Raw genomic sequence first — 22,340 nt, 5'->3', positions numbered from 1 at the left:
GGTTTCGGTAATATGTATGCAATTTTTCCCATTGCATTTTTGAAACTATAAGCCAAATTCTAAGAGATAAAATAGAGCTGAGGGGATATATTGTTGGTTTTTACTCAAAAATTCTCAAAGCTTGGGAATTTTGAGCGATTCGTAATCTACCTTTCAAACAATGAAGGCTTGTGAAGGAAAAAAAAATGATAAAGATTAATCATAAGTTTACAAAACGTTTATGCATCAATATGGACAACTGTTTGATTAACCATAAACATTGTGCTGTAAAACATCTGACATCCAAGTCCATCTGAATGAGAGCCATGCTGTTCTGGAAACCTAATAAACAAACAGAACACCTAAGAATCAGATTTGAGAAGTCAACATTTTTCTAATATAATTGAATTCAATTAAAACTACCATTTAATTTAAATATAAATATATTTACTTTTTTGTATTTATCACCATGTCATACTGGGTAAATGTCTATAAATAGATCAGAGTCTTCTCAGGAACCTCCAGTCCCATTTTCTGTATTAGTCTAGCTTCTCTGATGATCATGTGAAATCTAGGATGGTCCACCTGCAGGTCTTTACAAAGAGGTATAGTTATAAACATGAATGTACTTTATATGCTTAATACTTAAAAATGTATACTTAAGAGAGACGTATGCTTAGCAAATACACTTACAATTCAACAGTTCTGAGACCTCCTTCATCCAAACCCTGTGCTTCAGAATTTCAAACGAGAGAAACGCAGCAGCAGTTCTGTTGTACATCTGCACGAGTGGCTTTTCTTCAGGGGTGGACAACATGTCAGTGTTTTCCTGTTCAACACATTGATTCATCACATGTAGGGGGGCAATTTGACAGTTAATTGGAAACAACATTTAGACCCAGGAAAGTGTTTTACATTGGTGCAGGAATTTAAAGCAGCATACTACATGTGATTTTTACATCTGACGTAAATGGTAGTTAAATAAATAATTAAGAGGAAATGTGTTGACTATGGTGATTTATACAACCCCGATTTTTTTTAAAAAGTTGCGACGCTCTGTAAATTGTAAATACACAAAATTCAATGATTTGCAAATCTTGTACCCGTATTTCATTCACAATTAAACACAGAAAACATAGCAAATGTTTAAACTGAGAAAATGTACAATTTGTGCAGGGGGGAAAAGCATTTTGTTTTTAATGTCTTTAACATGACTCTCAAAAGTTGGGAGAGAGCCATGTTTACCATTTTGCAGAATACCCTGGGCCTTCCTAGTCATATTTTTTGTTTCTTTATGTGCCAAAGGTTTCTCATATGTTGGAGGTCAACGGAGCCAGAGGTGCTGGCTTTTTAACCAATCTCTAATGAAGGATGGTCCCGCTCCTCTTTATTACAGGAGCGGGACCATTTTTATTAATCTGACCACTGAATATTTATCTACGTTGTCTCAGTCCATTTTAAATGATTGTTGATGGCAGAGAAGGTGGCACTGTTTCAGGTTCATGTTCACATATTGCAGGTTCTTTGCATAATATAGATTTATTTGTGGGTAATTTATTTTCTTGATTTGTGCCCATCTTTACTTCTGAGAGACTCTGCCTCTCTGATTGTATTTTTATACCCAATCATGCTACCGATCTGTTGCTAATTAACCTTAGTTGCATGACCCTCCAGCTGTTTATTCTTAACGCCTTTTGTTGACCCATTACAAATGTAGAAAGACGTGTTTTAGCCATAATATTTAAAAGTACTTTTTTGTTGCTAAAGATAATAAAAAATGTACCATGTTTTTCTATATTTTACTTTAAATAAAATATAGATTTGCAAATCATTGCTTTGTCTTTATTTACATAGCATCCCAACATTTTCGGAATTGGAAAATACATTCTTAAATAAGAAATGTATTATTTTTTGCAATCTAAATTATAAAATGAAAATGTTGAATGAAAATTCACATTATATAAGTATATTCTTTTGAAGTTAATGATTCAAGCTAGTCATGATAAAGTAACTGAAAAGTGCAAACGCTGTCTTGATCACTCGCGTCTTTCTTGTGACACAAAATTAAAGGTGTGTTAACTAAAAATAAATCGCGTCTGTTGGTAAATTACTGTGGAATACAAGTAATATCTCTGTTCTACATCTATCTCTGATGTACAAAGTCAAACTAGATTTCACAGCTCCTCATCCTAAACATTGGTCATGTCAAAGTCATTTGGTTTGTAAACTTGGTCTGAATGTTCACCTGAATGTTCCTGATGGGCTCCTCAATTTTGCTTAACAGATTTCTGACCCAGAGAATCCTGCCAGCCACTGGAGGCATGTTTCGGACAAGGGGAGGGTCGTCTTTGTTGGCGTGGAAGTGCTAAAGACATTAAGAACAAAAGCATTATTTAAGCCACTCTTTTTCTTCAAAACTGGGAGTTTAAGCAGCATACATTTCGAAAAAAGGGGGGAAAATAGACTAGATACCTCTTTTACATGTTCAAGCTCTGAAGCTTGGCGCTTTAGAATGAGGTTATAGTTCTTGGAGATTTCTGCTTCCAGGCAGGGCATGTTAAGATTTTGAAACCTGTGAACATAAGCACCAGTCATTAAATTGTAAATTAACTGAAACTTCTTTGACACATTCTATATGAGTAAGTTAAGATACAAATAATGGATATCATGACCTAGAGGTGATCAGCTGGGGACATAACAGTTCATTCGTGGCTGAACTGTTTAACGTGTTTAGCATCATTCTTGTAATTTACAAATTACCTTTGCAGAAGGTTCACTGCATTTGGACCTGATTCGGAAATACGTTTTCTTATAAAATCCTCCAGTTCAACCTGAAAAAAATGACCGATTAATACAATGTTCTAAAATACCACAGTATTTATTAGTGATTAATTCAGTCTGACTCAATGGTGCTTAAAGAACATATTACCGTCAAGTTGTTAATCTGCAACATAAATTCTGCAAATTCAACTTCAAACTCTTTTTTCCCATGGTCCAGGGCATTGTCTTGGTTTTTCTTCATGTTGGTGCAAATATCCTGAAACTTTTGAGCTAGAATGTCGATTCTCTCTATTTTCGATTGGTTGAGAGAGGAGAACGTTTTCACGACTGTAAACATCTCAGATATCTGGAAAACAAATGTGTCATTATAGTCCATGACCAAAGTATATTTAGATCACATTACTTGATATGAATAATGTACCTGTTGTAGCCTTTTGCAGAATCTCTCAAATTTGCCAAATATGGGTTTCTCAAACACTTCAATTTTTCCTTCTGGCATCTGTTCAAGAATTTCTTCCTTTATCTTGTGAAAGCAGGACTGGTACTCCCAAAACAGGCCCACACAATCCTTTTGACAAAAGCACACATACAACTTCCATTTTACACCCCAAATTCTATTATTCCATAGTTTACACCAGGAAGCCTTTAATCTGACTGAAAACCATGAGACATTATGCAGCCATCAAATTCAAATTGACCTGTTTTCTTAAAATGGTGAATGTTCTATTGTGAACAAAACTATATGTTTATGAGATTTGTAAATCATTGCATTCTGTTTCTAATTTACATTCTACACAGTGTATCAACTTTTTTGGAATTGGGGTTGTAACCTCTAGCTATTCAATTTCATCCTTTCACAAATTAAATAAAATCACAGTTGATATTCGAATAAAATTATGGCCCAAGATTTTACAATACAGGCATAATATAATAAACACAGTGTCTATAAAATACTTTAGGATCATCAAGTTAAAATTGATCACTCGTTAGTGAACTTAACGGTACCTTCACGTCTTACCATGAACTTAACATCTTACACCACTGTTCAGTCTTACCTCTATCTTTTTTATGATGATTTCTGGGTCTTGATCCCAAATTTGAGCACTACCATTATTAGTGATGTATGCTTTACAGCCTGTTAGCAACAAATTGGTAACCTATCCATAATAAAAATAAAAATAAATTAACTTGTAAAACAATCTACAACAAAAAAAGTATATAAAATTACTATGGAACTATGGAGAGTAAAAACCAACCTTGATGAAGAGTAAAGTGCTATGTTGAGAGCTGCTGTAATATCTTGAGACATACTGTATCATGAAGATGGACTTTGTGATTAACTGGATACTTTTGGCCATTGTGACCTATATAGAAAGATTTGCACAAATAAAATAAAAATAGTATAAGAATAATTATTAATATTAGAAAAGAGAGAGTTATTTTATTATGGGAAACATAAGAATGGAGTGGATCAACACTTACTGGATCAAAGTTGTAAAGAGGCTGACAGTTTTTCTCGAGCACGGACAGAAGTTTTATATTGTCCTTTGCATTTTTTAAGTGTTCCATTAATCTGGTTTCCATAGACTGCCAGATCTAGACAACAAGAAAACTGATGATCAAATAAGAAATAAGAAACCCTTAACAATAATAAATGAAATACCTGCTGTTTACCTTCATTTTCTTCGATTCGATTACCAAGAGGAAGTTCAACACAGTTTGGATCTTGGTCCCTTTCATTTGTTCATTGATTGAACTGAACTTAGATGCCATGTTCTTCCATTGTTCAATTTCAGTTACAATTCCTGCTGTTTCATCCTCTTTTTGTATTTCACTTTTTGTGAGCACCTTAAATACAATTGACGACAGACTTTTAATTTTAATACAATAACAAGTTTCATCAGTAATCTTAAATGGACTATTCAGGGACCTTAATATGGCTAGAAGATGCCTGTAAATCTAGCAGTCATTCAGCTTGTCTACATGCCATATATATATATATATATATATATATATATATATTGGTCAATCAGTTGTTTTGCCTGTAGATAGTTAGGTATGCGTATAGACATAAGCCACTTTTACATTCTGTAACATTTACAATGTTAGCTAGTGTTAATGCTATGCTACAGCTATTCTATCTCAATACTAACTGCTAACGTTATGACATTGTTTAGTCTTCATTTGAAAGTATGCACCTCATCAATCTCGCTGCACCACACCATCAGAACCTCCTCACATTTGCGCACCATGTCTGCATCTGCACCTGCTGCTTTCATATCGTCGAGAGTTACAAGCGTGGAAAAGTCAATATCGGAGGGTTCTGAAAGCTGACTACATTCCAGCATTGTCCGAGTTTCTGCAGAATAAATTAGCACACGCAGCTGTTAAAATTAGATTAAGATGTAACCCAACAAATTTACCCAGTCTTAAATATTAACTAAGGGAGAAATCTAATCCAACACCCCAACTTTAAGAGTTTTGAATGGATGTGTTAAATGTGCTAAATGAACATGATTCCAGACCATAATTGATTTTATGTGTGTCAACAAAAAGGTATTTCCTTCTGTGAACTTTTTTTATCTTTGCTGTTCATACAGTTATGCAAAATGCTTGAGGAGAATCTCATACCATCTATGAATTTGATGTAGTTAGAGACAACATCTGTAAAATCCTGCTTGATTTTCCCTTCCTCTTCAGTGTTGGTTAGGATGCCCCAGTCCTCCGTTGCACCTATTGCAGGTAAATACACCTTTGATAACAAATCTTGTTGTCCTTTTAGAACACCCTCTGAGGCATTGAGCGTGAAGAAGCTGATCTCCTAAAAGAGCAATGTACACGATTTCTTTGAAATATGATCAGTATACAACAGAAAAGGGAACGAAAGAATGAAGTTCAAAATATCAATGTCACCTGATGGATATTATCTGGGTTGATGGCAACGTTCACATTGTTCTTCATGAAAAAAAGACAAAGCCCTTTAAGATCTGTCTCTTGTAGGTTTGCCAGAAACAGCCGCATTATTTTGGCTCCCTCTTCAACACCAGGAAAAGTGCGACCACATTCTAAAAAAATTAAAGGATTTTTGAGAATGAGGATTTATAATTCCTAGCTTTTATCAACTCCTCATTGATCATTAAAATATATATAAATACTATTTTAGGCTTAAACTACCAATGTTACTGATAATCATTTGGTCACACTATTTGGTCTGAAATACTGTTACTTTATATTAATGATCCGTTTTTCTTGACTAGCTGAAATATGAAAAAAAGAAATGCATTTGGAAAGACCCATACAACATTTCTTATTATCCTTTTATATTCTGAATCATTCCACATAAAAGATTTTTTGTTAAATTCAATAAAAGGTCACATGTAAACAGCATAGAACAGACTCAAATAGTGGTTTCTTGTACGAGATCAAATTCTCGTCTATACTGTTTGAACAGAACCACACAATATTCACTATCCTAAATAACCTCTTAAAGAAACATCTTACCTATTCCTGGTACTTCTGATTCTTGATACACAAATATAATTGATTTTGTTCCTCCTTTGGCAAAGAAATCATCAATTGGGTCCAACTATTAAAAGAAAATATTGTCCTGGTTAGGTAATGCGTTTAAAGGGCTAGAGCTAGCCTACTTATCTGTGTTTGTAGGCCTACATTTGAACATTTTGTACATTGGGAATATACAAACAGTGATGGGTGACCAAAAATATTGCTAGACTAGCTTCTCGCACTAGATGTCGCCAGTGAGCTTTTATTTATTATATATATTTTTATTATTACTACTATAATCAGAGGCAATAAGTGCCAGGATTTGTTTAGTCAGTGCTCAGTCAGGGGGTGCTCATGGTGCTCCAGAATGGTTTGGCAGTCCTTAACAGTAGTGCCAATCTAACAAAAGTTGTGGGCCAATGGAATGCAGACATTATCCTGGATACAGTAGCTCTCGAAACACAACACAAACAATTGCTATCCTGTCCTGGGAGATATATATATATATATATATATATATATATATATATATATATATATATATATATATATACACACACACACAGTGGAACCCGGTTATGTCGATGTCCTAGGGGGTCACCAAAAAGCATCGAGATAACTGATGATCGAGATAAACAAAATCAATATGGCGGCAATATATTAACGTGCTTGAAATTTCTTTATATACATGATGTGCGTTAATAAATATGAATGTGCATGCACGTGTTTTTGGAGGGTTTTTACACAAAAATTTGCCGCGATTTGTTTGATGAAGTCATGCTATAAAAATACATACAGTACATGTTTGTTAACTGTCAGGAATCCACCTGCCACGCCCCCTTCGTCCCCCTTCAGCGTGTCAGGTGCTTTCTCGGCCGCTTTCTCTGAAGCTCCCGGCTTCAATCACGCACATATGGGGCTCGTTTATCATCATCACCAGCTCCTATTTAAACTTCCACACTCTCACCGTACGTTATTGTTGGTATATGTTGGTTCACGGCGGTTGTTGTTATCGCGCATGCGTATCCCGGTACGTGCCTTCCCACTGGCACTCTCTCAACGGCTGCACTTTTCTTCCCAAAGCTCTTCGCGGATTCCCCCCCGATCCTGCCGTTGTTCATTCTATGCTTTTGCTGCTCATCCCACGTTCTCCCGTGTGCTGTTCATCGCCGCGCTTCTACTTTCGCCTCCCGTTCATCGCATAACATTTAACAACAAAAGGCATATGTGCACTAACTAACAGCAGAGATTCACCAGTATACAATACAACACCTGTAACAGCTGTAAGACTTGATTTTTCCGACACCTCCGTGAGTTCTTCTGCGGCTGCACAGTGCGATCGAGATAACCGACGTTAAATGGTAAATTTTTCCCCCCTTGTGCTCGAGATATTAGGGTTCGGCGACATAAAAAAGTCGACATAACGGATTAAAAAATGCTTAGACAAAGCGAGAATTTGGCGGTTCCACCTCAAAAACGTCGACTTAATAGTGTTGTCGAGTTAACCGAGGTCGAGATAAATGGGTTCCACTGAGTAATTTTGCTAACAACAATCAGACGAGTATTTTAAACAATTCAAAAATGTTTGTAAATTTCTTCTTGTACTAGCTCCCTTGACAATGCCAATAGAATACTGATTAATAGAAAGATAGATTGAAGAACAGGCTATTTATTATTTAAAACTGCAGCATTCAAGCGGAAGGCAGAGAAGCGCCATGTGTCTAACATCCAGCAGCTCTGTAATGTCATTATATAGGAGTGGAAGAGGATCCCAGCAACAACCTGTGCAGCTCTGGTAAAATCTATGCCCAGGATGATTAAAGCAGTGCTGGATAACAATGGTGCTCACACAATATAGACACTGGACATGCTCACTTCTGATGCCAATTATTTAGACAATAATAGTTGTATGTTGAGTTATTTTCAGAGGACAGTAAATCTGTACTGCTATACAAGCTGCACATTGACTAAAATATATTCCAGTTTTATTGTCTCTTTTCAATACTATATACTGTATAATATAAAATGCTTGCTGAAGTGTGAGGGGTGAACTCTCTTTTGTGATACTGTATATCCACTGATTAGGCACAACTTTATGGCCACCTGTCTGATATTGTATTGGTCCCCCTTTTGCTGCTAAAACAGTCCCGACCCATCAAGCATTAACTTCTTCAGCAGTTTGAGCTACAGGAGCTCCTCTGTTGGATCGGACCACAAGGGCCAGCCTTTGTTACCCACATGCATCAATGAGCCTTGCACCCCCCATGACCCTGTCGCTGGTTCACCACTGTTCTTTCCTTGGAGCACTTTTGATAGATACTGACCACTGCAGACCAGGAACATCTCACAGGAGCTGCAGTTTTGGAAATGCTCTGACCCAGTCGTCTAGACATCACAATTTGGCCCTTGTCAAACTCACTCAAATCCTTACGCTTGAAAATTTTCATGCTTCTTACCAGTCATAGTGTTTTGTTTGTCAATGCTATGCCTGGTCAGTGTAAATAGAAATCAAGACAGACGTAGTAAACATCGGATGTGACTGACCAGATAATTGTTGGAAATAAAAGCCATAAATCATCTTATTCTTTCGGCTGCTCCCATTAGGGGTCGTCACAGCGGATCATTAGTCTCCATACCCACTGTCCTCTACATCTGCCTCTTTCAACCCAACTACCTGCATGTCTTCCCTCACCACATCCATAAACCTCCTCCTTGGCCTTCCTCTTTTCCATCTTCCTGGTGGCTCCATCCTCAGCATTCTCCTACTGATATACCCCATGTCCCTCCTCTGCACATGTCCAAACCATCTCAATCTCACCACCCTCACCTTGTCTCCAAAACGTCCTACATGCGCTGTCCCTCTAATAAACTCATTTCTAATCCTGTCCATCCTCATCACTCCCAACGAAAACCTTAACATTTTCAAATAAAAAATTTGCTTAATTTACCTTTAATTGTATGTTATTATTAATAATTAATGATATTTATCTATGTCAAACTCAATTGCATACTTTAGGTCGCAGGCCGAACAGGATAAACATTTATTGAACACACTAAAACAATGTTTTTTTAACATAAATATGAATAAGAACAGACAGGAATATTATTCCAAAATAAATCAACCTCAACTTTAAATAAATAGCTCTCCATAAAAATATCTTCTGTCCAAATTATACAAGTTAGAAATATGAACATGCTGCGAAAAAACCCTGAACAAATAAATACAAATTGTGCTTTTAAGTAAACGTTAAAATAACAACAAATCAAAACAATCAGATTTCTTTGCTCTTATGCCATTTCATAAAAAAATAATCTTAAACTTTAAATAACTTAAAATATTTTGCTCTCCATAAAAATATCTCCTGTCAAACACCAGACGTCTCACAGCTTCATCATGCAGCTCTTCAGAAACTCTCCCTCAGTAAATAACCGGCTGATGTGACTGATTTCTCCTCTGTTTTCATACCAGCTTTACTTTGTGATTTTGCTGTGGTGAAAAACATCTGCTGAAATGTCAGATTCTTCTTTAACTCTTCTACTTTCTGTATCTTCTGCTCTGCATTCAGGTTTTTTAGATTGTCCTGATGTTTTGTCTCGTAGTTCCGTTTTGGATTCAATTCCTTAATTACAGTCACATTCGCTCCATAAATTAGACAGACGTGTTTACCAGCAGTGTCAGTAAACATAAACTCAGAATCCCATCGGTTTTGAAAGGCTGTTTTTCTAAATCAACTTTTCTCTTCGCCACTGTGAGGCGCTGTTTCACAATAACTTTACAATAGTGTTAAATACATCAACAGAAGTTTGACTTGATTGACGCTGGAACGTTCCCAGGTAGTCTAGTGTTCGGTAAGGCAGCTAAAGCGCTGCATTATGGGATATGTAGTTTGTGTTATCAGCGCTTCATTATAACAATAATAATAGATCTATATAAAATCATCTCGCGGGCCGGATATAATTGTACATCGGGCCGGATTTGACACTGAGTTTGACACCCCTGATCTATTTGAAGACACTGATCATGTTAATGATTTCTCACAATAATTATCAACAATGATTTAACAAGGTAGGAAACAGCTATTTTTAGAAAAGGCTCGCAGGCGACTCGTGGTCCTTGCGGGCGACCTGGTGCCCGTGGGTGACCCCACGTTGGTGACCCCTGCTCTAAACCATACAACATCGCAGGTCTCACCACAGTCCTATAAACTTTCCCTTTCACTCTTGCAGATACTCTTCTATCACAAAATGAAAGCCATAAATATAAAGTATAAATCTGCTACTTACAGATGGTGAATCAAGAATGAACTCCTCAGCCACAGACTCCTCCAAACTCAGGACTGAAGCCAGAACGTTAATCAAATACTGGTGAGAAGCCGTCAAAAGACTCTGCCGGTTCTCTCTTGCCTGTTTAAAGTTTTCCTAGAGAGGAACACATTTGTTTTTATTTCAACCTGCAAGTTTATTAGCAAAACTGTAATCATAATGTAATTAGTGTGTCACGTGTCACAAGTGTCTTCCAGTGTCATGAAGTTTGATCGCACCATTTTCTCTGTCCAGGATGCTACACTGGGCTGTACTCACTGGAACAAAAATGCAAAATATATATTTATATTTTTAAATCACTGACAACTGAGATCTCAATGTAAAGACACAAATATTATTCGTGTATTATTTTGGTATTTGGTAAACAAGACCCAATAGTAGCTTTGCCTCACCAGTATTAGTATAATACTAATGACACGAATCCTAAACATGACTATGTAAACTGGGCAGCACAGAAAAAACTGAATATTTTGTAATAAAGATTTTTATTGCCATTTTATTGACTTTCTACAGCGTCTCTTAGTAAACAAACAAACAAACACACTCCCGTTTCCCACTTCCCTCGCATTTTTTCTATGCACCAACAAGTTACTATAGTAAGTTATTTTCATTAAATATGCACATAAATGGATAATTAAATCGTATAATATATCCGAAAAACGACTTCTCTACCTACATGCAAGCTAACCGATCAGAAATGACAGCAGGTGGCGCTCGTCTCTAGCGCTATACTGCAGAATAGTATAGGAGCGGGATAGCGGTAACGGTGTACAGTGTGGAGAAGAATATACTAGAGAGAGTGTTTTAACTAACAAAACTCTCGTACTAACAAAAACACTCACCAACTACCACCTCGCGTCACTTGACGCCTACTGCTTTTCGGCGGCTGCGACACCTTTTTATCCGAGAGGCTCAGGCCTTTTTCTGTGACGTCAGCGACAACCCTAATTAGCGCATTCAATTCACCATATGAATGGAAGCGGCACCTGTAATTCGGGATGCTCCCATTAGGGGTCGCCAAAGCGGATCATCCGTCTCCACACCCCCCTGTCCTCTACATCTGCCTCTTTCAACCCAACTACCTGCATGTCTTCCCTCACCACATTCATAAACCTCCTCACCTGTTATATTCCAGTAAAAAAATGAAATGTAAAATTATAATTCATTTAAGCAAAGATTCAGACTCCTATAGTCTGCATTGTCAAAATCTCTGTTCTAATTCCCAGCAATGAGGTGTAGCATAAGAGGCAGTCATTACCCCTGCCACAGGGGGGCGTGTGAGAGCACAAGTTCTGATGGTAAAACATTAAATAACAGTGCCTAATATAACCAAGCTATTGAGAATGTAATAAAAACTTATATGTGTAAATCTGGCTCTGTCTGTCCATTTCCTCACCCACCTTAAACCTCATTCCATATCAGCTATCAAATATCAAATTAACCAGTCAACCCAACACACACACACACACACACACACACACACACACACACACACACACAAACAAAAAGGGGTGCTACCATTAATAGCATCTAGCTTTTTACCATTCAGGTTTTTAATTTGGGCAATATAACGTTTTAATATTAATAATGAAACAAATGAAAGATTTATCTAACAACTGATGTAAGTAGCAGCTGACCAATCAAATATATAAGAAGAAAATTCCGCATTAACACAACAGGCACTATGACCATGTGGTTTTTTGGGGCTCACCGATTTTTCAGATTGGTTAAGATCAGGAACTTTATTGCGTTTTGATTGGCTATCTTACAGACGCGTTATCTTACAGAAGCACTTCTATTGGGTGGGTATTATAAAATCCCGCCTTAAGAATGCGGAAGTAGTACGAATACAGGTAGATAACATATGCGGGAGCGCCGCTTTTCAGATAACTCCGATTATATTGGTCAGTGTCTGCCGTTTTCCATAAACTTGGACTTTGGAATTATTTTTCTTCGAGAAGAGATTCAGCACGGAGTTTGTGAGTCGATATTTTTATGCAATAACTAAAAAATATGTAAGTCGCTGCGTGTAATGTGTTATGATGGTTTTGAATGGCCCATGTTAAATTGAATAAATGTATATCTGGCATCTAAGCATTCATCTGTATATGTTTATATAAACACACACACACACACACACACACACACATATACATATATATATATATATATATATATATATATATATATATATACACATACAGTTTACCAAATGCAACGAGGAGAAATCCAAATCAAACATTGATTGATTTACATCAATTTCATATGTAGGTTAAAACTCAGTAATGAACTAAAACCGCTTTGTACGAGTGAGGAACAGCCAAACTCTACTACTAAGGTGAGGGTGTGGAAGAACCTGTGGAAGTTTCATGTCACTGTGACAGCACAGCCACAGGACACAAGGAAGTTATTCTGCATCAGCAAGCATCTCCCAGACCAAGGTTTCAAAGCAGACCATGGTTTCAGGATGTGCTGTTCAAGCTATTTTGAAGAAGCACAAAGAATCGGGCAATATTGAGGAGCGTAGACACATTGCTCGGCCTATAGGCAGATACTTATCCATCATGTCATACCATCAGGGGAGACGTCTGATTGGACACAAATTGATTTTGCAGCAGGGCAGTGACCCCAAAAATACAGCCAATGTCACTAAGAAATGTCTTTATTGACGAGACGAGGATCTGAGGCAGCTTATATCTTCAGAAGATTTGTGGTTCTCCAAGATGATTGGAACTGCCAAGTTAATGCAAAAAACATTTATGCTGTTTTGCAGGGAAAGACTGTTACACCAAATACTCATTTTATTTCATAAACTTTCCACGTTGTTAATGTATAAATATAAATATTAACACTTTTAAAACTGTTATCGCCTTACAGCATTTTCCCCACACTTGTGTAAGTTATGCACAGTAGTGTGTGTGTGTGTGTGTGTGTGTGTGTGAGTGAGTGTGAGAGTGAGCGTGAGAGTGAGAAGGTGTGTATGAGTGTGATGACATTAATGTTGCAAATGCAAATGAGTGGCCAGAGTAAAGTTGCTCCAATACTGCTTATTGGCTGAACAGCTCACAATGAGCTCTCAGTCATAAATACTAAGTAATAATCATTTTTGAAGTACTAAAATCTGTTAATATCTGTGTTTAAGACAGGGATGGCAGGCAATGCAGTGGTGGTAATGCGGCTGCTGGCTTCAGCTTACTCAGTGGCTGAAAAAGCTGGAGCCATTGTAAGGAAAGTGCTGCACAGTGGGGAATTGGGAATTGTAGAGAAGGTAAGTTTTGATCTCGCGCTGGTGTCAGTGGGTCTGTTATTCATTTTATTTGTACTCTTCTCCAACACTAACTACAAGTAAGGTGAGTAGAATATACAGATTTAATAGGTGCAGTTGTAGAAGCAGCTCGGCACTGCCTGAAGGAAAAAATGAGAGAGTAGGAGAGAACTATCTTACATTTAGCTTCAGCTACACATAATACACACAGTACATAAAGGCCTTTTGTACAATAAGGTTTTTTCATAGCAAAATGTTGTGTAAACTACATTCACCACTATGTAATGAATAGTCACACTATCTTTTCTGCAGACTCCCAGACTTGTTTCTATGCACTAAACTGGCTGTTTTTTTACATATTGTTTTTTTATATTAAATGTATCTCTTTATTTTTTTTCTATTTTATCCTTCCAAACAAAAAAACAACCCAGAAGTAAAACATATGTGAAAATTCATAAATTCCATACAAAAAATATCAGGCTTTAGCTGCAAAACAGACAATTTCCATTCGTTCTGTTCTACTTGAGTGTTTGTTGCTTTTGCCATTTCATATTGTTTAATGGTTTAATATATAGTCTCCGTTAGCCACCAGACCGAGTTATTAGGTAATGTATGTTTGGCTGGACATCAAGTACCCTTTGAACATGCTTCCACATTAAGATTTTTGGATTTCGTGTGTCGATTTGTGAATTCGTGGCTGTGTAGCTACTAGGATGTTAAAGTGTTTGCATTCACACAGTATATTTCTGACCGAATCCTAATTTTGGACGTTGTGTATTCCTGCCTCAGACGGGGGTTAATGACCTGCAGACACTAGCGGATCGACTCGCTCAGAAAAGTATATGTGCCTCTCTTTTGAAGAGCTTCCCAAAAATCACCATCATTGGTGAGGAGGTATGTGTGTTCTTGATGAGTGGTGAAACTCATAATTCTGAAGCAGGTTTAAATTGCTACAGATGGATTAGGTAGCATTTTGCAGCCTCCATTTAGAGCTTGTAATTGCTGCAATATTTTAGGAAAGTATAACAGTTTATAATTCTTCTCCTCTCCTACATTTTCTTTAGGATCTGCCAGCTGAGTCAGCGGAAGAGGACCTGATTGAGACCAGCCTGTATGATGGAATATTGCAAAAGCAATGTCCTGATGAGTACAGCAAGTTAAAGGAGGAGGAGGTAAACACCTGAAAAGAAGTTATGTGAATCTCTAGGCATTAAAATGTCCAAGACGTGAGAAATGCACAGCAAAATAAAACATGTCATGGGTATGTGGGGAATTTGAGAATTGCTTAAACACCAGCTAATTGACTCACTCATCAGTATGAAAACTCTTAGTCCTTCTGGTCACTAGGTTTTACTTGCGCACACTTGATGTGAATGTTTGATTAAATCTTGGTGGAATGATGTCAGTCTTGTTGTTTTGTTTTGTTTTTTATCGGAGAAAACTGTAATGAAGTATACTTGGTCAAATTAAAGTTTTATTTATACTGCACACTGCACAATCCTGCGAAAAGTCATTTTAAAATAAAGTGAGACAATATAAATGTATTAATCTTATTATAGTTTGATTAAAAAATTCTTCTCTTTCAGTATGTTATTTTATGTACCTTGAAGGCCTTGAAGGTTGTGATAGAAGAGTATCTGCGAGAGTGAAAGGGAAAGTTTATAGGACTGTGGTGAGACCTGCGATGTTGTATGGATTGGAGACAGTGGCATTGAGTAAAAGACAGGATGGATCTGGAGGTAGCAGAGCTGAAGATGTTGAGGTTTTCGTTGGTAGTGATGAGGATGGACAGGATTAGAAATGAGTTTGAGAGGGACAGCACATGTAGGACGTTTTGGAGACAAGGTGAGGGAGGTGAGATTGAGATGGTTTGGACATGTGCAGAGGAGGGACATGGGGTATATCAGTAGGAGAATGCTGAGGATGGAGCCACCAGGAAGGAGGAAAAGAGGAAGACCAAGGAGGTGGTTTATGATGTGGTGAGGTGACGGATGTAGAGGACAGAGTAGTACGAGACGGATGATCCGCTGTAGCGACTGCTAATAAGAGCAGCCAAAAAAAAAATAAAATAATGAAGAAGGCCTTTAAAGTGCTGGCGGTTAACTGTGAACTGTTTTTGTGACCTTACAATTCATTGTTTTTGTCTCTCAGCTGGTTGTGTGGGTTGATCCTCTAGATGGCACCAAAGAATACACGGAAGGTAAGATCATCTCCAATGGAAATCTAACTTCTGGCTCTCCTATACACCTTGCATGCACACACACACACACACACACACACACACACACACACACACACACACTGTGCAGCCTATATACTGTGTGTTGGGGGCCTGGCCTACTTGGTGGGTTTCCTATGGGTTGTCCACTTTCGCTCTTCCTGAAAAAAACAGCAGATGAAATGGCTAAGATCAAATTGTCTGTAAATGTAAATGTGTGTATTTGGTGCACTGTGATGCATATGATTCATCAACGATATGTTTCCGCTTTGCACCGAGTGATTCCAGGAGTGGCTTCAGATTAACAGGAAACCTGAGAAGAATAAAACTGAGTGAGTTGGGGGTAAAACAGTTCTACGCTGTTAAATCATGTGAGTAGGGAGTGTTGGTGTATTTAATTGTGTGCAGTAACAATATAGTGCATACTGAATATCTAAGGAATGAAACGGTGAGGAGTGTTACTATAGTAAAATATTTAACAACAAGGTGGAACACCGCAAGCGTTTTATACCCATTCCTACATTTACAAGCCCATTTAATAATCAGGAGTCAGCATCCTCTTATTATGTACCTTGTAGCAGCTATAAACAGTCAATCCCTTAATAGCCTCCTGCCTCTTTTTCCAGGTTAAGAAGACAAAAATGCGCTTGACATGTCACTAACAAACAAGAAACTGTAAAGTTCTGTGACCTTAAATTTCCCATGATGGAAAACCTGTTATTTTGTTAGTATTAAGCACCAGCACTCAAGATTTGCTAAATGTTACAAATATCCTTTTACAGAAAATGATAGGAAATTTTGTATGTTGTCTGTTAAATAGCAGCACATGCTTTAATCTGTTTATTGTAAATTGTAGATTATGTGAAATGCTCACCATAAAAGTTTCTGTGAACGAGCTTTCACAACAGCAGTAACAAACCACGCATGAAAATAAAAGTGTGATTTAGCTTGCAGTCGGCACCGCTGTCAGAGCTGCTGCTGTAGTACAGACTGTAGAATTCAGCAGCACCCTGGTATAGGTCAGTAAATTGTATAATTGATTATTTTCATTTTTTTAGTAAAGGTTATAAACGGTGCATTATATTATAGACAGAAATGTTAATTCACCTGCTTTCACTTGCACTTTTCTTTCTGTTCATTTCTCCATTCCCTGGGGCCTTGACTTCCATTTCATATAGTCACATTGTCTTACACAGATTCACTAGCACTCTTTAATCAATCTTTTTTCCTCTCTCTCTCTCTCTCTCTCTCTCTCTCTCTCTCTCTCTCTCTCCCTTCTGTCTGTCTGTATCTGCGCTTCAGCTGCATACATATTGAACAGCCCTGTTGTCTCTGTGAATTGGCTCGAGGCCCACAGATCTCCAACAAGTATGCTAATCCTTAATCTGTTCTACTTTCCAATCCTGACTTTACCACGCCCTTGTCAACTTCTCCACCTATGTCACACGAGTGTATTGTTCAGCAGGAGCGCACTTGAACTGGTGTGTAAATCTTCAAACAATTCGCAGTTTGATTTCTTCACACTCTGTAGACTTTTTTATTTTATTTTATTATTATTATTATTATTATTATTATTATTATTATAAGGTGAGCTATTCTATGCTGAATCTCTTTTCTTTTATATATAACATTTTCATTGTATTGTAAGGCCAGGAAGTTCACATTTCATGTACGTATTTGTTTGCCCTTTACCCTTTACTCCTAAACCGTATAAGACTCTATAGTATAGGGATGATAATATTATATTCGGGGTCTGTAGCTCCAATACTAACAGACAGAATCAGGCTCCCACATAAATAACATTAAATTGTTTCTTTTTCGTAAGCAAAAATAATGACAAAAAGCAGTATCATCAGTTATATCGAACAGACCTGAAATATTTATTTCAGGTCATTTCCATCATTAATTTATCTTGCTTATAGCTTGCCAGGAATTGCCTGTTTGGCTGAATAGAAACATTTTCAGAGCTTTACAATGTCACAGTTGACTTCAAGCTTGAAAGTGTTCTGTGACAATGCTGTAATAAACCAAACCTTTTCAAGGAGCGCATTATCCTTTAATTGAATTGTAAATAATAAACATCCAATGAAAAAAAGCCCAAAATTGTGCTTATTACCTAAAATTTGATTTCTACACTAATCAACTACTGCCACTTCTGACTCTTAATATAAAGATACTGTATATATTTTAAAAGTGAGATTTTTAGTCAAAAGAGAAAAAAAAGGATTTTAAAACTAAATTTACCAATGTGGAATGTATTTTCTGTGTGTTTTCAGGGCTCCTGGATCACGTGACCGTGCTGATAGGCATCGCTCATAAAGGAAAAGCAATCGCTGGAGTGATTAATCAGCCCTTCTACAACTACCAGGTCAGGCTGTTCCACAGACTGCAATACAAATGGTCAATATCGGCCAAAGAATTTGTAAATAGATACAAAATAAAAAAACCTCTGTCTCTATAGGTGTCTTATGCAGGCCCTATTGTTGTCTTATTTGTTGATGTGTGTAATGCTGCTTCGTGTAAACATAATGTAAAATTTCAGGCAGGTGCAGGTGCCACTTTGGGCCGAACTCTCTGGGGAATGTTGGGTTTGGGGGCCTTCGGTTTCCAGCTGCAGGAAGTCCCAGAAGGCAAACGCATCATTACCACCACTCGCTCTCATAGCAATAAACTCGTTACGGACACTGTGCAGGCCATGGAGCCTCATGAAGTCATCAGAGTGGGAGGAGCTGGAAATAAGGTGTGTGACAAACCTTATTATTAGTATTCATACCAGTAGTAGTATTGGCTGCATTATTATCTACATTATAACTGTGATCATAGGTGATGTTGACATTTGTACCAAGAAACAAAATATCCTAAAGCATACTGTCTTTCTAATCCCCCTTCTGAATTAGAAAGGCCAATAGAAAACCTCGCTATTGCTCATAGGTAAAGTTTAAATAGTAGAACGTTTTTTTTTTTTAATGAAATAAGTATTTTCTAAGTAATACTAAGGTGGTAGAGCTGTCTATTCAATAGACTGTACATTATTATAATTTTGAAAATGTTTTTATTTTTAGTATGTCTACATGAGGTCAGCTGTCATCTAGGGGTTTTTATTCAGGAGATGGTCACGTGACCTTTGTTCTTCTCCGGCCTTATTGATAGTATTGTTCTGTATCATACTAATATACATACTATTAAAATTCCCAATAGAATATAAAATTAATGGCATTTATGATCTGGAGGGGGGACCACTGAAAACCAGTGCACACAGCAACTGCTTTATATTCATTTGTCTGTGTAAAGTGAACTAAATGGTATTGGCTTGGACCTCAGTCAAATAATATCTGTGCCAAACCAATCATAAAGATGGTATTAAAAGTTGGTATTAAAACATTATATTTTTTATGGCATATCATACACTCTGTATACAATATATCTGTATTTTACCAATACAAGAGGTTCACCTTTTATCATTCATCATCTCAATATAAATACAGCATACAATAGGTGATAACCATAGTAACAAAAAAGTCTTAAGTAGATTATTCAATGATTGACAGAACAGTGTATTTAAACATTAACTTGAAGTGCTGAGATACGAGAGCTGCTTTATACTAAACTGCATACAGTTTGTGAGTGAAAAAGAAAACGCTTCATAAATGCTTACAATGAGAACTGAATTGGTTTATAATTGATCAAGGTTTATTTTTTCCTGGAGAAAGACATCTTATAATGGACGAATTCTTTTTTTTTTTTTTTTTTTTTTTTTTTTATAAATATAAACAGTCCAAAATGAAATGGTTGGTTTATTTCAGATAAAAGTTCTCTAACATTTGTGATTCTTTTAACTGCATAAACACGGTACTCGGTACTGCCAGAGGCAGTGATTTCAGACAGCAAATTGTAAACATGATGATTGCAGCTTTACTTCTAAGAGTAGTAAACTGTGGAACCCAAATCATAATTTTCGAACAGATTTGTTCTATGTGGTTGTGTTTTTGGATTTCGAGCATCCACGTATGCACAAACAGTAGGAAGTATGTTTTTCCTACTGATAATTCTTTTCATCAAGTAAAAACCAAACCCTTCATACCTCAGAAACTATTTTTTTTTTTTACACAGACTTTCTCCTTATATTAATTAGTGTCATATTAATTATATTAATGAGTTTCTTTACTTCACAGATTATTCAGCTGGTGGAGGGAACAGCATCTGCGTATGTGTTTGCTAGTCCGGGCTGTAAGAAGTGGGACACCTGTGCAACTGAAGCCATTCTGCATGCAGTCGGAGGTAACACATCATGTCTCTTGTTGCATTATTTCCAAGTTTTATTTTTATTACCTCAAAACTAAGCAATATATGAAACAGTGGTGTGAAATAAAGCTCACTTGTTGCAACCCCAAAGGAAAGCTGACTGACATGCATGGGAATGCTTACCGGTACGATGCCAACGTGAAGCACATGAACTCTGCTGGTGTGTTAGCCACACTAAAGAATCATCAGTTTTACGCCAGCAGAGTTCCGCAGTCCGTCCTCATGGCCCTGCAGTCTGACTGAGGTGGTGTGAACAGCTTTATGGACATCCTCCTGCCTCTTAGTTTGATCACCTTCACCTGAAATCATTAGAGAAGGGGTTAATGAGTCCATAGAGTTTTAGTCATCAGTGACAGAAAATAGATCCGGGATTGTTACTGACACAAGTTCTAAATGTTTTTAATCTCAACGTTCACATTTTTTCTAATCTGTCAATATTTCCAATCTACAAGTTCCCAGTTAATTGCACCAACCAGTCATGTACATTACCTTGTCTGTGTATATGCTGACTGTAACATATGTGTCTTAGAAATTGTAGAAAAAATAGCTGACATTTGAATCCCAATTGATTGGTGTTTCGAATTCTCCGTTAGTAACACTCCGGAAGCCAAACCCGCTGTCTCGTTCTTTTTCTCTTGATTTAAAATTTTTGAAAGACGATTATTGTTCAGCCCTCGCATTCTGTGACACTAAACAAAGAATGTATGGAGTTCATTCTTTGACCTGGGTCAAAATATGTATGAGCAAATATTCAACCGAAGTGTAAAATGTACCGTAATTTTCGGACTATAAAACGCACCCTTGTATAAGCCGCCCACTGAATAAGCCACCCACTGAATTTTACAAATATTTTTATTTTTAACATAAATAAGCCTACACTGAAACTAATTAACTTTACACAGGCTTTACCGAAAGAGAGTGTCTGTTACACTAGTTGACATTAGTGTTAATTCTGAAAGATTAAAGACTCCAGTACTGAGATCACTACGTTGTGGATTTTTCATAAAGCACTTAACCTGGTGCCTTTTTATTTATTTATTTATTTAGGGATTTTAATTGTGAAGATACAGTCACAACAGCCTCCCCTTCGGCCATCCATGCTCAAAGTCCCTATTATTTTTGTGCATTTATTGTGCTGATGCTACTGCCTTAGTTGAACACTAACATCACATCTAGCCTGCAGGCCTCCAGAAAGCATATAGAAGTCAGAACATGACTGTGAGCTAGACAATGGTTAAAACACACGTGCAAACAGGAAAGATATTGTAGCACATTGCTCAGTAAGTGTAGGAAGTGGTAGTCTGTACCATTAGAAACAAAAATTCCAATTTCTTTCTGCATTCACCAACACAATTCCATTACCGTATTTTTCGGACTATAAGCCGCTACTTTTTTCCCACGTTTTGAACCCTGCGGCTTATTTATGAATTTTTCCCGGGTTTTTCCCGGTTTTACAAACTTCAAGCCAAAAAACTGAACCCCATAACATTTAGACCAATGAAATTTCCTAACGGAAATGAAAAACACACCTCACCTGTGTTCTGAGCTGCACGGCATCGGGAGAAAAAACGTTTTTCCTAAACGCACGACAAACCGTTGTAACGCGTTGAGTCTGGGTTAAGGGAGAGCTCGCTAAATCCAGTTGCAGCAGAAATCATATAAGCACAGACAGGTTTACAAAACGCGTGCTTTTTTATTTTTCTTAGCAACAGCGTTATGGTTTAGTCAAAGAAACTTAGAAATGAGCTTTAGAAAATAATAAGGACATATTCCTCGGTCTCGCACACATGCAGTAATACCGGAAAAATTCGGCGGCAGGCTATTCCCAAAATGCCGCTCTGCTCTTAAAGGAGCCACAACATATTTCACCCGTTACACTGTGTAACAGACACTGTTTCAATGTAGACACCTGCGGCTTATAGACAGCTGCGGCTTTTTATGTTTAAAATAAAAATCTTTGTAAAATTC

The 22,340-nt window shown here is 37.1% G+C and overlaps 2 protein-coding genes across 8 annotated transcripts; one reads left to right on the top strand and one right to left on the bottom strand.

The window, feature by feature from the left end:
* Positions 1-202: 202 nt before the first annotated feature.
* Positions 203-11,532, bottom strand: LOC124376569 (dynein axonemal heavy chain 8-like). Of its 4 annotated transcripts, none has more exons than XM_046835728.1 (19): positions 11,430-11,532; positions 10,806-10,844; positions 10,549-10,683; positions 6,262-6,346; positions 5,674-5,825; positions 5,392-5,581; positions 4,959-5,119; positions 4,435-4,608; positions 4,243-4,356; positions 4,017-4,124; positions 3,816-3,917; positions 3,182-3,328; positions 2,909-3,106; positions 2,740-2,810; positions 2,452-2,551; positions 2,225-2,344; positions 673-808; positions 431-572; positions 203-341 (listed from the first exon to the last, which is right to left on the bottom strand). In XM_046835728.1, exons 2-18 carry the CDS (start codon positions 10,806-10,808, stop codon positions 469-471), a joined length of 2,100 nt encoding a protein of 699 aa, XP_046691684.1. In that variant the 5' UTR covers positions 10,809-10,844; positions 11,430-11,532; the 3' UTR covers positions 203-341; positions 431-468. The 4 variants fall into 4 exon arrangements, with proteins under 4 accessions (XP_046691684.1, XP_046691683.1, XP_046691685.1 ...); XM_046835727.1 differs by having other exon boundaries at positions 203-321; XM_046835729.1 differs by having other exon boundaries at positions 203-321; positions 458-572.
* An 894-nt stretch (positions 11,533-12,426) lies between these two features.
* bpnt1 (bisphosphate nucleotidase 1) lies at positions 12,427-20,937 on the top strand. Of its 4 annotated transcripts, none has more exons than XM_046836895.1 (10): positions 12,427-12,566; positions 13,734-13,855; positions 14,642-14,746; positions 14,917-15,024; positions 16,004-16,052; positions 17,373-17,438; positions 18,347-18,438; positions 18,613-18,810; positions 20,243-20,348; positions 20,464-20,937. In XM_046836895.1, exons 1-10 carry the CDS (start codon positions 12,452-12,454, stop codon positions 20,613-20,615), a joined length of 1,113 nt encoding a protein of 370 aa, XP_046692851.1. In that variant the 5' UTR covers positions 12,427-12,451; the 3' UTR covers positions 20,616-20,937. The 4 variants fall into 4 exon arrangements, with proteins under 4 accessions (XP_046692851.1, XP_046692852.1, XP_046692853.1 ...); XM_046836897.1 differs by having other exon boundaries at positions 12,429-12,566; positions 13,730-13,855; XM_046836900.1 differs by having other exon boundaries at positions 12,472-12,602; positions 13,730-13,855.
* The last annotated feature ends 1,403 nt before the right edge of the window (positions 20,938-22,340 follow it).

Source organism: Silurus meridionalis, chromosome 23 (assembly GCF_014805685.1).
Source record: "Silurus meridionalis isolate SWU-2019-XX chromosome 23, ASM1480568v1, whole genome shotgun sequence".
NCBI lineage: Eukaryota > Metazoa > Chordata > Actinopteri > Siluriformes > Siluridae > Silurus > Silurus meridionalis.
This window is presented reverse-complemented; position numbering and strand designations above follow the sequence as displayed.

Coding starts and splice junctions, on each gene's coding strand:
- LOC124376569 (XM_046835728.1), bottom strand. Junction 6,347..10,548: donor TCATTCTTGATTCACCATCT/GTAAGTAGCAGA, acceptor TTCTTTTAATAG/TTGGACCCAATTGATGATTT. Junction 2,345..2,451: donor AGCTTGAACATGTAAAAGAG/GTATCTAGTCTA, acceptor TAATGTCTTTAG/CACTTCCACGCCAACAAAGA.
- bpnt1 (XM_046836895.1), top strand. CDS start 12,452: ATGCGGGAGCGCCGCTTTTCAGATAACTCCGATTATATTGGTCAGTGT. Junction 12,567..13,733: donor AGAGATTCAGCACGGAGTTT/GTGAGTCGATAT, acceptor TGTTTAAGACAG/GGATGGCAGGCAATGCAGTG. Junction 14,747..14,916: donor TCACCATCATTGGTGAGGAG/GTATGTGTGTTC, acceptor CATTTTCTTTAG/GATCTGCCAGCTGAGTCAGC.